We start from the raw sequence: 15939 nt of genomic DNA on the forward strand, positions 1-15939 counted from the left end.
CAACAGGTCCCTGGTAATTAATTACTTTGTAATATTTAGTTGTTAAGAATTATGATGTGATAAATTTAGTTGAAAGTTGAAAATTAGTTTATGAATTGTCTAAGAGAACATATATTAGAAGAGTTAAATGGCCATCAAATACAGTTTTTTACCTAAACCTTTCAAATATAATTTCAAAATGATATGGCCAATAAAATCCAATCAAATCCAATTGGAAAGTTTTGCTTTTAAGTAAATGTTTACGACAAATTAATCGAAAAAAGTAAAAGTTTGTAACATTACAAAGTTGTGATCCATCAGGCATCTAATATATTCTTCCAAGTCCTAAAAAAAACAACCAACATGTCTTGTAGAACACTCAAATTCCCTGTTCAAATTGTGACCTTTTGTATGTTTTAAATGAATAATAAGTCAATTTCTTTGTTTAAGAGTGGATAGAGTTGAGCAAATAAAATAAACAATAAGAAATAAATTTAGAGACATTGCCGTATAGACTAAAAACATTATAGAATATGAGTTCCTTCAATCACACTCATATAATTTAGCTTATACAGTATTTTTAAAGTTTTTACAACATAGAGAAAACCTTTATTTATCTTGTCCTCTATAGGCAGGATAGTGAATGAAATTGCGATTATTAAGATTGTTTTGGAATATCTAAATATTAATGCAAGAATAAAAAAAATCAGCCAAAATTACTTATAATAAATATGATGGAAAAATTTATATTCTTGTGTTAAGTATTGTGAGACATTAAGGAATATTTACTTCTTCCTAATGCCTGGTTTTTCAGTCTGAAAAATGATTTTATGGGGTTATATTTACTCATAATTATTATTATATTCTAATTCTTTCAACGAGGACAAAACTTTTAGCATATTGAAACCTTTCAGCTTTATCAATTAGTGTAGTAATGTATCAATTATTATTTGTCAGCATATAAAACCCTATGTAGATAAATGTTTATATATTATTAAATCGTCAATTACAATAGTTATTAGAGTAATATGGATAATTAATTCATAATTTGAAAGTCTAAACATTTCATTTTTGTTTGACTACAGAATCGTCAACTCTCATAATATAATGCAATACAAAAATACAGTATGGGTCACTTGGAGTTGAATAGTGGAAACGTATTGTTTTTATAATTTTGAATGATGGTTTGAGGAAATTCATGAATACCTGAATCAAATTATAGTATTTTTTTCTATTTTGAATAGAGTTAATTATATTCTGTAGATGAAATATTGAAAAACATTCCGTTTCTCCTACTTCACTCTGTATGGGTAATTTTATAATTCGAATCTTTCCAGCCTCTCACTTCATGATTGGAATAAGATTTCATTATCAACCTCTCATTATTCATCTATCCATCACTTTCCATGATACTGCTAGTTAATAATTCGTTCATACAGTCAACTTGACTGTAGTGATGTCAAAAACAGTTCAAAAACAAACTTTTATTATTCTTAATGAAAAAAATCGAAAAGTATTAGCCAACACTCTTATGCCAAAACGTCTGCCAAACTTATTTCTGTGATTTTAGTTTAGGTTTTCTAAGGCTCTAGCCCTTCCTACTTGAACTAATTCATTCAAAATTGTTGAATGAAAAATAGAGAAAATTGTTGAAAGAATGTAGGAAGATAATTTTTGTAAAGTAATAGCATAGAGTATAGAGAAAACACAAAATCATTTCTCTATTCTTATTCAATGGTACAACTACATATTAATGTATTATATTAATACTACATGTTGTATTAATATATTTATAACTTGAATAATTAATGGTTGTAAACAAATTAGTAGAAATGCACATGTTAACTAACTGCCTGCTTCAATTACTTTAAAATTGTAGAGTAACGTTTTATAGTCGAACTACTTTATTAAAATACTGTATTAAACCAATTTTAATGTAGGCCTAGGTAATATTTGAAGATGTGTCATTCATTCCAATAATTATGAAAATTTATTTGATGATGATAAAAATGATTGCATTAAATCAATGAAAAATAGTCACTTGTTCAGTCCTTTGATGACTATAAATAATATAGAAGTACTTTTTATAAACAAAATTGTTGGGTAGATATCAAGCATTTATACTTGTCTACTGGATTTGCATTTAAGGATTATAATTCAACTACCTGTATGAATAATCTTTCTTCAACTTATAAAGCAGGCAGTTCGAGAAGCACGCAAAGTCTCAAATTTAATAAATACAATTGATAAGTACCTACTTACCTATTTATTTCAGATTATAAAATTTACCTTGTAGTAAACCTTCAGGTTATTAAAAATTCTGTCTAGAAATCAAATTATATTTATGCATTTGTGATAATTTGCTTTTTCATTTTCAGTAATAATAATATTATAAAATAAAAACTGTATGTCTTTATTGCTAATTTGACTAACTGTATTCGATTTTGAAACACATAACTATTGGGCCTATTAAAACTTGTTCAAACTGCTCACCAGTTTTAAGCAGACAATGTTTTAATTTAATGTTCACCTCACAGTTTTAACTTGTACAAATCGACTCTCATTAAACTTAAAAACAGTTTATTCTTATAACATTTGATATAAAGTGTAAGCGTTATTTATTCCACAGTATAAAATTTGTGTAGCCACTCAACAATAATAATTATGCTCTCATCTCATTATTTTATTTGAATTTTACATTGTGAAACATTAGGTACCCTATTGAATAATGCTAAATTGAATTTTTTGCAAAGTTACATTTTTAGTTTATGTTTTACTGAAGTCTTCGATATTGCTGTTTTAAAATATGCTGTTACCGGTACCTTATTAATCAATAGAAGTTGTTTGTCCTCAAATAATTTTCCAATTGAAAATATAATTCAATACGGTAATGAAATAAAGTTTTACTGAAATACAATTGAATTGAGTAACTTATAAATATAGCCTAATCTCCTTCTTGTAAAACTGTATATTTTCTATTAGGTTTATATTATAAAATGCTGTACCGGTATTCTATTGATTACATACCTATTTTTGTATTTAGATTCTAAAATCTTCTATTATGAATAAATTATTATATCAAGGTGTTGGTTGGATTTATTCTACCTTAATTCATTATGATTATTCTTGAAAAATGTTCCTACAGATTGAGGTGAGATTGAACAGAAAAAGTTAAGATTGGAATTTGAGAGGTTCTAAAGAGTAATGGATGAGGAAATTAAACATTTTCCATGTGTAGAAAAGTCCAACTGGAGTAGAATCTAGAAGAATTGATATAGTATATAGTGCTCAATTTTTTTATTTCAATTATCTGTAGATCTATAATATATATCAACTAATTAAAAGTTTATATAAATTTTCTTATAAAAAATTGCCTGCTTAATAAATTATCATGTATCATGAGTAGAAAAAAATAATTATTTCAAAAGGAAAATTGAATAATATCAATATATACTACCTTTTCTTGTGAAATTTAAATCTCCCTCGCTTATTTCAGGTTATGGAACATCACGTAAAAGACAAAATTTTGAAAATGCAATAATCATTATTGTTAGTAGAATACTCTAAATGATCTCTGAAGTGAAATTTTCAAATTTTTCCTATCAATTAAACAAAAATTGCTTCTTTATAATGTAATAAAAATTATATATTCTAGAGAGCAAGACAGATATTCAGTTGACGTCATTTCCAGGCGTGGTGAATTAAAATGGATACTATTGGGTTTAGAAATTGTGTTGTCTGTTGTCAAAAGGTGAAGTGACCGAAACAGGTGTGTTTCATGAATGAATTTAGTTTGATTGTAAATAAGTGTTTGTGATTAGAATCTACCAATTCAAGTTAACCAATAAATTCATTCAAAGTATCTGGAATATCCCTCAAAGTAAGTAGCATTCCTTTGATGAAAATGAACCCTGAGGCCATTAGGCGTAGATGTTCTTGAAGTAGTTTGTCCAGATGTATACATAACATAATTTGGTTCTTTCAGTACGTGTTTGTGTCTACAGTCTACACCTGTTTTATAAGAAATTCCTGCAGTTCGTGTGTTAACGTTGACACTTGTCACAGATTCCGTAAATCCTGTTTTAGAAAAAGTACTTAGCGGTATGAAGTGGTGATTAGGAATTTGACGAAAGTTGAATTTATCATCTTATCGTGTTACCTCCAAGTGAATTACACAAAGTGTATTCTTCAAGTAGAAATTGTTTCATACAATTCAAAAATGCTGTTTGCGCATTACCAAGGTTTGCAATTCTAATCAATAACTTAAAGACATAAATTTAGAATAGGTGATGTTCTCAAAAAGAGTAATAATACAGGGTTGTGGTTCAAATAGAATGAGTTTAGTTGTAATGGTTCAAGATTTTTTTATTGCATTCAAATAGTATCTGAGTTTTTCAGTGTTATGTAGTTTATCAAGAATTGTTTTCAACTTACTTGGTAGGTACTTAACAATATTAACCGAACTTATCTACAGTTAATACCTAACGATTTTTGTCTTAGGCGTGGGATATGTTTTTTCTCTCATATAAACCTACCTACTTACAACTGTCACTCCCATAAAATTACCTGCTACTTCAACATAATTTATTAAAACTTATTTTAATTAAAAATGAATAAATAACAAAAAACAATACAATTTATGATTGATTACCAAAATGTTTAGTCATATTTATTAGGCTGCTGATTATTTTGCGTTATGTTAACAAGTTGAATAAACTGTAGGCATAAACATTATTTTTGATTCACGCAGTCTTTTTTTTATTCAAATTGTTGAAAAGTTATTGTTTTGACTACACAATTTTAGGTTAGGTTGGGTTGGGATATTCTTGTTCATTGTTAACTCGTCCTGAAAATTATTGAATTATCCAATTAATAAAAAAACAATACAATAAAACAAAGTCTTAGCTTTACTATTCTAGAAAAGCTTTAAAAATTAATGTCTCAACGTTTAAGTGGTTTTGCAAAGTGGTTAGCGTCAGCGTTCAGAGCATTCTTAGAAGGATAGCCTATAGATATTTTTATCCTAAGACCGCTGTAACTTGATCACCTGACCGTTCTCTATGTGCGCAAATAATACATAGACTAGGCCTAATTAAATGTTTGACCTATTAGTAGTTGTTTTGGTATAGGATATAGCTGACAGTTGTGGTAAGCAAGAAACAGTATGGCACCAAATTAATTTCTTTTATTTTTCTTAACTCTTAAAGGACATGTAGGCTTCACTTACTTGATTTGTGATAGGTATCAATAATGCCGCATCCACACTCTCGCCAAGTGCGAGAATGTGAATGGCTGCTTTGCCAGCGCTTGCCTTTGCTCCGATTTTGTCGAGACGAGGCTTGATAATATTATTCTCTATTCAACAAGTTTTTGAAAATTATTCAAGTACAACGTGTATTTTACTCCTTCATTTCTTTCTCTCCGTAAACTTTAAAAAGATTTGATTTTTTTAAAATATCTAACTCAAATCAAAGTGCACATGCAGCTCCTTACAGATTCAAATTTTTGTATCAATAAAAATCTTATCGGTAAGGCATTGTCGCGCCAAGTATAATTGATAATAAATACACAATTATTTTATATTCTTTGCCAAGGAAAAAGTTTTGAACATATATCTTACAATGTATACCGGTATCTTACATGGCATTCTATTTGAACTATTCTTATTGGCTTGATTATCATTTTTTCAAAGATTGAAAGATTATATTTCATCACCTATTTCATCACCAATTGAGTTGATTTTAAAAGTACAATAGGTAATCGAATAAAAATTCCTTCAAATTTTCGATTACCCAACCAAAAATTACCGTTTTGATTATAAATATTTGATTATAAACCTAGCCTAGCTCTTTGTTCGTATGATAAAATAGTTCTGGATACTAAGACACTGAATGGAATTGATCAGGAGTCAGCTGATAATCAGCCAATCGGCGAGATTCATGCCCTACTGGCTCGTCCGCCGCCAGTGCGAACCCGCCTGAAAAACGCTTTATGTGGCTTGGCCCTTGAGGACACACCAAACCGACGTCCGCTAATACCTATGAGGTAGCAGTGTTAGCGAATGTTTTCATCAGAATCCACAAATCCAGGCCACACCGAGCTTGCGTACTCTCTATTAGTGGGAGAAGACGGGGAAACATGATAGCGCTTAAATCTATTGGTTATTTATTTATTCATAATTTACAATCAACTTAAGGACAAAGAAACAGACTACAGTCCAAAACTTCTTTTCATCCCAATTTCATAAAATAAACTGACAAATAGGACCAGGCACACCGAGCTCGCTGGTGGGAGCACTGATGCGGAGGTCTCGGAAAATCGCTCGCCGATTAGGTGTTAGGTCCGCCGTGAAAGCGAGATCAGCTGTGCCATTTGATTATGCGTGATTTTGTTATTTCTTGGCGTTTCTCTATAAAGGAAAACTTGTAGAACTTCATTAATTGTTTATTATGTGCTATTTTTTCAGTAAGAATGCCATCATCTTCAAAAATAGCTTATTTGAATGTTTTAACTAGTATTTTCATCTTATGTATGATTCATTCATTTTCCTGGTACTGTATCTGACTTTTGTGTGACTTGGTATGCTTATCAGCGATGGAAAAGTGGGTGTTACTAGACTTACATGATGGCTTAACGAAAATTCGCAGCTCACTCATATCTTTGACACTCTACTTATCTGTCATTCCACTCTCCGTACTTGAAAGAATTCCAAAGTGTAAATTTTGTAATAGGTCTAATTGCTTCCACTATACAACATATGAAATACTTTTCCCTTACTATTCACAATATTATACTATTTTTCCTTTTCCTACGTTATAAAGTCACATCTTGAACATCTAGGATCATTAATTTATTGGAATAATTATGATGGTTTCTGGTTATATTTCTTTCAACTTGAAAACATATATTTTTTTCTCAGCTTTGCTTATAAATTTTTTATACAATATTATTGATTATTATTTTATGTTATAAAATAAATTTAATAGGTTGAAATAATTCTTTTCAGAAATTGAAATTGAAATTTGGCTATATTTGTGTTGATAATAAATTGATGGCCGGGTTGTTAAATTCATATTGAATAGAATACATTTTACCGTATTTATCCAATTCATTAAATTCATCATTAATGCGTCTACAGCACATGCAGCTGAAAAGATTCCATTAAACAATGTTTCGAATGTTTTGTGTTAGTTCATTCAATGTTAAATTATGTTTTGAACGGGGATCTCATATACTTGAGCCAGATTCCTGAACCAAATACCACATTTTAAATATATTTTTGTATAATCCATGACTTTCTTTTGCAGATTTGCAGTCTCAAACTGTACGACAAGCAGCTAATCGCTTAGTTTCCAACTTAGTTCTTCCGCCTCCACAAAAAGAATGAAAATGCTTCATATCAGTGTCTTTCAATTGTAATCAGTGCTGTGCTTCGATCATATCGTCATCCAGTCACAATGTAGAAATACTTCGACGAAAATGAAAACAGACAATCGGCTTTTTTTAGGCAGAGTAGTGTTAGCTATGATGATGTCATACCAGTGTGAAATATTGGGTACTGGTACCTAGAAACCAATTTTATAATTAGCACTATGAAAGACTAATAAAGGCTTCTATTTAGTAATGTAAGGAGGACATAAAGTGAATTTTTCTAACTTTCTTCAAAAAAATTTTTGAGTACAAAAGCAAAAATGTCGTTCCTCAGCAACCTGAAAAAGGTTCTCCATATCGGGAACAATGATTCCAAAAAGAAGAAAGTCTTCAACAACATCAAAATGGATTGTGATCCAGAGGAGTTTTGGGAGATGATAGGAGAACTGGGCGATGGAGCATTTGGAAAAGTCTACAAGGTAAGCATACTCCTATCACTCACATAATTTATCATCCTTAGGTGATAAATTAAATAAAGTGAATTTTTCTTACTATCATCAAAAAAAAAAAAAAAAAATTCGAGTGCAAAAGCTAAAATGATCATATTCTATTATACTATGTTAATGCATTTAGTGCAACAAAAGCCATCCCTATTTTTAAGAATTTTCAACTGTACCATAATAAATTCAGGAGAGGACGATTTTTTCTCTTTTATTCAATTTTTTGTCTATTTTATAAGACCTATCTTACATCTAACGCTATGTGTATGCATCAAACACGTACGCAGTCAAACATCTACGCAGCCTGCCAGGCTCAATATTATTCTTCTGTGTTATTCAAATAAAAATATCAACATCTAACAGCAGTTGACAGCCCAGAGAAGGACCCGCAATATTCTTGCAAATCAGCGATGAAGTGCACTCTTCACAGAGTGCATGAAGTTCTGGTACGTTACGTTTCTGATGTCATTGGGTTTGAATTATGCATTAGAGAATGTCATTTTGTTAACAATATCCATTACTACCGCTTAACACTTTAGCATTAAAGCACTCAAGCAATGAGATACCTCAAAGTCGATAAATTCGGGTTGTCGCTGAGGATATGCATCGTTACTGTTCATTATTAACTTGTACTGCACTTCTTTTACATAGAAATAAAGTCGAATTTATTATTTAATTCAATTGATATAAATAGTTATTAACACATGAGAATATTGTCATTAGCATAAGATACGACTTGAGTTTGTAGCCTATTCAAATGAAAAGTGGTCGACTAGTTGTAGGCCTCTATTTTGCAGCATTAGAATTCCTTCAAATTGATATCCAAATATGTAACTAAGATCTATTTATTTGTTCAATCATTCAGAATTATACAACTTACAGAATAGTACCACAGGCTAACTTTCGACCAAAATGGTTCCAATTCTAATTTTTACAACATTCCAAATGTAGCTAGAGGTTTTGTGTCACTTCAAAATAATTCTTCAATTACACACTCAATTTACAATCCATAAACACAAAAATCATTTTTAAATTGAAAAAAGTGAGATCTGATGGTAAACAAGCACTGCTCATTTATGGATTATAATGATTAGGTACTTGTAATAATTGATGGTATTCTTGTATTAAAATATTTACTTGAAAAGAACTGTATAATGTTCAGTACGTTTGCTTATCAAGGCCGTTCTTGAAGATAATTGAATATTTGGATTGAATTGCTCTAGATATGTTAGTAATTTTTCCCTAGTGTGTGTTACATAAGTAGGTTGATTAATTTTAATAACTCATTAATCACATGAATATTATTTTGTCATTCAAGAGTATTATAATCTATCAACATACATTGTTGTAGGCACAAAATCGAACAACCAAATATCTAGCTGCTGCAAAAATGTGTGCGTTGGAGGGTGAAGATGACCTGTCAGACTTCATGATTGAAATTGACATCCTCTCCGAATGTAAACACGAGAACATCGTTCAACTTCATGAAGCCTTTTTCACCAATGGAAAACTCTGGGTAAGTCTAGTTCATTCATTTGCGGTTTACTCAGTTTTGTTTACACAGATAAGAGAAAAACTCTATTGGTTTTTGATACTGTGGGTTTTTTCATTCACAACTTGAATTTGTAATATTAGTTGCATAAAATCTATTAAGATTATAACTTTTTAGATTGTCGATTCTCACATTTTTATGTTGGCAACATTACCTGCAAACAAGTTTCAAACTAACTTAAAATCAATAAGGGGCCTTTTTAGAAGAAAAACATTGGGGAATTATAATGTTATTAAGAAAAATATGTATGTGTCAAAAAGTTACTGAAAATTAATCTTTTGTTACTAAATTTATCTTAGTCTAGCGAAAAACGTGTGAAGCTGTTATCATGAACTGTTGTTTATTTATCTCTCTCCACTGCGGATATATGAGCGTCTACATTACTAATGCACTTTCTGTGTAAATCTATTATCAGTTAACGCTGTTCTATTATTGTTGACATTAGAGGAGTGGCTCTTCTTTCAGCACAGCTCGTTTTTCAAACAGATTTTACGGAAATTATTCCACTGTAGTTCGTTCATTCATTTATACCACCATCTATTAAAGAACAATGCTATCCATAGGTTAATATTTATAGAAATTTCGCGAAAATGGTTACTGTAACTGGAGAACAATTTACTGACTAATTTTCATGCGGCCTGGGTTAGAACAATAAATAGCTGTTCTACAAGTGCTGGTTTTATTTGTTTTCTGAAAATGAACTTGAAATAATTTTTCAAGTTTTAATAAACTTGGAATAATATTCAATAAACTTTAAATTATAGTTTTTATTAGAATTATTGTTGTAAGAAGCTTCGGCAGCCTTGTTTGTCAGTCAGGCAGCGCGGTTTTGAAACTAGACAGTTAAAAGTTGAAGCCGCTACATTTGCGTTCAAATAATCATGATAACTTACTATCAATATAAACGAAAATAATGAAGTCACCATAATCTTCATGTTCTTTTACTCATGGTTCTCTAAGACACATAATTGAAAATCTTGTATAAAATGAATTGATTTTGCTTAAAAAGGAAAAATTCTGTGTACCGCTACCGGTATTAATGTTATGTTATAAAATACAGCAGTTAGAACTGTTATTGTAGTTTCAGTGTTTGATTGTAGCTTTAAGTATGATTGTATTCAATTATAACTGGTCCTGGTAAGCAACTTATTAGAAACCTTGATTTACTGGGGAGTCCGGTCTCACAAGGTGCAAACTATCAAAAGATAAACCGAAAAACTTCAATAAATAACAACCAAACTTTAAGCCTCAGTTTACATATTTGTTCAGACTGACATAGTTTTAATCAATAATATTTACTTGATGCAATATATAGCCTAAAGTTTAGGAATTATTTGAAACATCACGATTAAGATGTTCCTGATATACTTTATTGTCAGTACGTATCTTACATAATAAATTATATTAGCAGTGTCATTATTCATATTCCTGTCCCATAAATTCTCTACGACCAATATTTTACTGTCTTACTTTATTGGAAATATAGTACCGTACTTGACTACCGGTATTCATAATAATTTATTCCAATATTCTTCCCAATATGTATCATCTAAATGTTCCACTGTTATTTTCAATCTTATCCACTTTCAAAATGTTTTATTTAATTTGTTCGTCAGTAAACGGTACTCATGTTTTATTTTCAGATGTTGATAGAATACTGTGACGGAGGTGCGCTGGATTCAATAATGGTTGAGCTGGAGAAGCCACTGACCGAGCCGCAAATCGCGTACGTCTGCTGCCACATGTGTCGGGGTCTCAGCTTCCTTCACGACAACAAAGTCATCCATCGCGATCTGAAAGCCGGCAACGTCCTCTTAACGATGAGTGGAGGTGTCAAACTAGGTGAGATCACAATCACAAATCACCACAAATCTACAGATTTATCGACCTAACTGCTTCGAAATCATTCTTTTTAACACAAATTCATATAAAGCTAGTTTCACATATCAGCCAGGAAGTGACCGGCTCAGTGAAAATATAGGAATTTGCATGAATTCTTATTGGACTGTTCCCATTCAGCAGGGTCGATTGATTATGAATAGTCTCATTATAATTTATGGGAATAGTATTCTTACTGTACCGACCACTTTTACTGATACTGATATGTGGGAATTCTGTCTTGTTTCTATGTTTTATGGAGTGCCTGTATTGGCTCGTGAGTATCAGAAGTTGGCAAAGTGATCCATGTATTTTTTGGAGCTCAAGCTCTTGTAAAGTTTACTTTAATGACATTTATATAATTCATACAGGATTATTCTCAAAAGAGATGGAAATTGGATTCTCAATCCTGAAAGAGATGAAATTGATGAATATTCAATAAAACTACTTGAATTTCTGCTATTTTGAATTAATTGCTGATGTAATTTTATTGCAGCGGATTTTGGCGTATCTGCTAAGAACAAATCGACACTGCAGAAGCACGACACTTTCATTGGGACGCCATATTGGATGGCGCCAGAAGTCGTCCTCTGTGAAACCTTCCGTGATAACCCCTATGATTTTAAGGCAAGTCTTATTTTTTCTTGAAAATTAATTTAACGATCACTATTTCTATAATACTTGGGTATAGATTTTCTTAACATGAGAGTCTGATGTCAACTGATATCAAAGGCTATAAACTCAACTTTTGTTTTCCGTATCAGCGCGTATCAACGCTTTTTGTTAGTGACTGTGAGGCTCAAAATATAATGAACTAGATGCTTGTAAGTTCCTTCAATGTATGCATTTTTTGACAAGTCGGTACCAATTTAATCTAATCATCTAGAATATTGTTTAATCAGTTTGCATTAATACAAAGTGCTATGCAGTTTTCAATGTTATCAACGTTTGAATTTATTCATACTAGAAATGTCCAGTTTATATAGTAATGTCTGTTTAGTGGCTGATCACAGTTTTCCTCCTGATATTGCACATTATTGTGGTTGACAAGTATCAAATTGATATTTGAATTGCTCTATGTTTCCTTTTCCTCCTAACTGATGAGAATAAATGAGTTTATTTTTGTTAGAAGCCTCTCGCTGATGATAAACATGCATGATGAAAATGTGTATTTGCATGATAAACATGCATGACATGCTTGTTTGTATGAACATGTATGATGAAAATGTGTTTGTGCATGATAAACATGCATGACATGCTTGTTTGTGTGGCAAACATGACATGCATGTTTATCGTTCACATACACATTTTCATCATGCATGTTCAAACAAACATGACATGCTTGTTTATCATGCACCTACACATTTTCAAAATGTATGTTCATCATCAGCGAGAGGCTTCTAATAAAAAACCCAATAACAATGAATGAACCACTGTAAAATTACAAATTATAGCCTAATGATAGAAAAATAGTTTTATCTCAAATAGAGCAGTGAAGAGAAAATAACCCACAAAAAATTAAAGATACATAAACCTAACCTCAAAAATTTTTGCTCGAAGGGTTTCGCTGTGATGACACAATAAATTGACGTTTGACGAATGTTTATCATGTATGTTCTACTGTCAGTGGCCAGCCAAATAGCAACAATAGCTATCCCTTTCTGTAAGGCACAAAATACTCGTGCCTTTTATTTGTCAAAGTTTTAAATCGATGTGCTCTTTTCCAGGTGGATATATGGTCGTTAGGTATTACGTTAATTGAGTTTGCGCAAATGGAGCCACCGAACCACGAGATGTCTCCAATGCGTGTTCTTCTGAAGATTCAGAAATCGGATCCTCCGAAACTGGAACAGCCCTCGAAGTGGACGAAGGAGTTCAACGAGTTCATCGCCAAGGCACTGGTCAAGGACCCAGCTCAGAGGCCCACTGCCCAACAATTGCTCAACGTAATCATAACTTACTTATTCATTCATCAAACACAAATCATATTCATGATTAGGAAAGGATCAACAATCAAACGCAAATCATATGTATCATTAAGAAAGGATTAACATGCTTAGCCCAAATGCTTTTCTACCCTAAGAGGATAACAAATTGTTAATTTTGATATATTACGTCCAAAAAGTAGGTTATGTCCCTTTACTTTATCACCAATTAGGCACGCTGCACACAGGTACATTAGTAGCGGCTACTATAGTGAGGTCCATGTTATAATGGCAGAGGAAAACAGCGTTGCTGATTTTCTGCCTTGCCACTACCTGCTTTAGAGGATTGCTGATATTTTATGTAATATCAAATGTTTATTCTTTTTAAAAATAATAAATTATACCTAATTCGTCAAGAAAATATGCTTTTCTATGATTAAATAATAAATTCTCTTAATTGAGATATATTACCTATTTATACATAGTCAAAAAACGATCGGGCAACGTTGCGGAGTTAGAAAGGGATAAGGCTATCTGTTATGTTGGATAAAAACAAGGATAGCAACACCAATGTTAATCAAATACTGCCATTATAACGTGAACTCACTATGTATAGCTGGAAGTTCCTTTTCCCAATTTTGATAGAACTAGGTCTAAAAGGTACGTTATGTTCTTCCACTTTATCATTAAACAAGCGGCACACAGGAATATTAGTAAGGGCTACTAGCTGCTACTATCCGCAGGATTGGAAATTTCTGGAACTGAAATATGTATGGCATTTCCAATGCTATGCTCCCGCGACATGTATTGGACGCTTACGTGAGTACTCTTTCAACTATTTCAATTTTTCCAGCATGCAAAAACTGTATTATAATCCTTTCAGATTTATGTCATGAGTTGAGACTTAATGTTATGTAAGTTGAATTTTCATATACCTACTTTACCTCGTCTAATCCCAGTGTGTATCCCAAACCCAAGACATTAAAATTCAGATTCCATATCATCTCATAGATGTTATCGAAAATCGTCTTTAACTTAACCGCATTACTTTCAATACCATAAAGCTTATTTTGTATCTTGATTTTCAAGTAACTTTATTCCAAGCAGTCTGTCACATTAATTTTAATGACTTTGTTTCATGTTTCTCTCCATTCTGTGATATGAAGATTCCGTTTCATTTTGGATTCTCAATTTTCAGTTTTTTACAACAAATTATGGTCTTTGAAGAGAGATTTGAAAGGATTGTGACTCAGTAAAACGATTATCAAGAAGTTAATTACTAGTTGGAAGTTGTAATATTTTGAGCTTAACTATTACGGAATATTTTTCTGCATTTCTTTCCGAGTTTCCTGAAACGTTTGTTGATTTTCCGGTAATTGTGAGTTCATTTCTTTTTAGGAAAGAATTATTTCAGTAGTAGAATTGTAATTACTGATTAATTGACATTTTTTAATTTAAAAGCAACCTGAAATAACAAAAACTAAATACGAGCATGAATACAAATTTCTCTTAATCTTATTTTTCATCTCTGATTTGAATAATTAAACTCTTGCAAAATGTAAATTCAGATGCTTGTTATGGAATTTGTATTATTATAAATGTTCCATTTGCCTAATAGTGTCTCTTCGAGTGAGTCGAACATTTTAAATGCTTGTTCGTTCGCAAATTCTGTGAGAAATTATTATATGTTGTACTTGTTTTTAAGCACTCTATTGTCATAACATTATTATATCCCTGTGTTGAATTATTCGTATTTAGAAATGTTGTCACCATCCGCATGTTATTTGCTCTGGCAGTGGATTGTGAATTGTATATAATATTGAGTGTTCCTCGCACTTATTTTTCATAATTTCCTAAAAACATAATATAAAAGATTCCCTCTTGAAACGAAAGTCTTCCACGTTTAAGGTATCTTCGAAATTGAATCATAAATTAGTTCTATTCAAGATTTATTCAATAAAAATGAATCAAAATCCATCGTTATCTTTTCAAATGCATAAAATATTCCAACCATTAGAAATTTTAATAAATCATTTATTGACTAAATTATTTCTAATACGAATCTGCTTTAACTCGATGTTGGCTTATCGCATTCGTGATCGGATGATAATGTATTTGTTATATACTACCAAAAATGTCTGGATGCTTCTAAATTCTATCGAAATTTAGCTCAATTTGCCTTAAACATCACTTGAATATATAGCTGCTTAATATTCTTGAAATTATCAGTTTTATCTACTGCATACTACATTTTACAATAAAATAGTGCTATAAATATTTGTTTCACGTGTTATAACATTTTTTGTAAACTTTCACATCACTTTTCAACTAGCCTAGTCAAGATTAGTCTCAATTTGAAGTTGGTGCAAACAGGGCTTTCAGCTTTCTGCTGTTTGTTGTCAATTTATATTTCTTGATTGCAGTAATTTACAGTATTCGTCATCATTCCAAGCAAATCAAGGTGTTTGATTCCATTAAAATTTCAATCTTTATATTTTCAATTCCATTCCCAAAATAACCCTAGAGAGCCTTTATAGAGTATGCATTTTTAATTTCATAAGCACAATAATCCACGCTTTTGCGATAAATCATTGCAAAAATTAATTAGTTGCGTTCGCAGTTTTATTTTACAAATACGGGTATTATTGATGTTTGCTCTTTGAATTAGCTAAAAAAAATACGGGTATCATTGATGTTTAATTCCCGATCAACGATCATAGCAAATCATAAGTGA

General features: G+C 31.2%; 1 protein-coding gene across 3 annotated transcripts; it reads left to right on the forward strand.

Annotated features, from left to right (window-relative positions):
- The first annotated feature begins 3668 nt into the window (after positions 1-3668).
- LOC120351019 (serine/threonine-protein kinase 10-like) lies at positions 3669-13346 on the forward strand. Of its 3 annotated transcripts, none has more exons than XM_039426797.1 (6): positions 3669-3859; positions 7287-7829; positions 9202-9366; positions 11046-11244; positions 11777-11907; positions 13008-13346. In XM_039426797.1, the coding sequence occupies exons 2-6, from the start codon at positions 7671-7673 to the stop codon at positions 13329-13331; spliced, it is 978 nt and encodes a 325-aa protein (XP_039282731.1). In that variant the 5' UTR covers positions 3669-3859; positions 7287-7670; the 3' UTR covers positions 13332-13346. The 3 variants fall into 3 exon arrangements, with proteins under 3 accessions (XP_039282731.1, XP_039282733.1, XP_039282732.1); XM_039426799.1 differs by having other exon boundaries at positions 3670-3748; XM_039426798.1 differs by having other exon boundaries at positions 3675-4220.
- Positions 13347-15939: the final 2593 nt, after the last annotated feature.

This window comes from Nilaparvata lugens, chromosome 4 (genome assembly GCF_014356525.2).
Source record: "Nilaparvata lugens isolate BPH chromosome 4, ASM1435652v1, whole genome shotgun sequence".
Taxonomy (NCBI): Eukaryota; Metazoa; Arthropoda; class Insecta; order Hemiptera; family Delphacidae; genus Nilaparvata; species Nilaparvata lugens.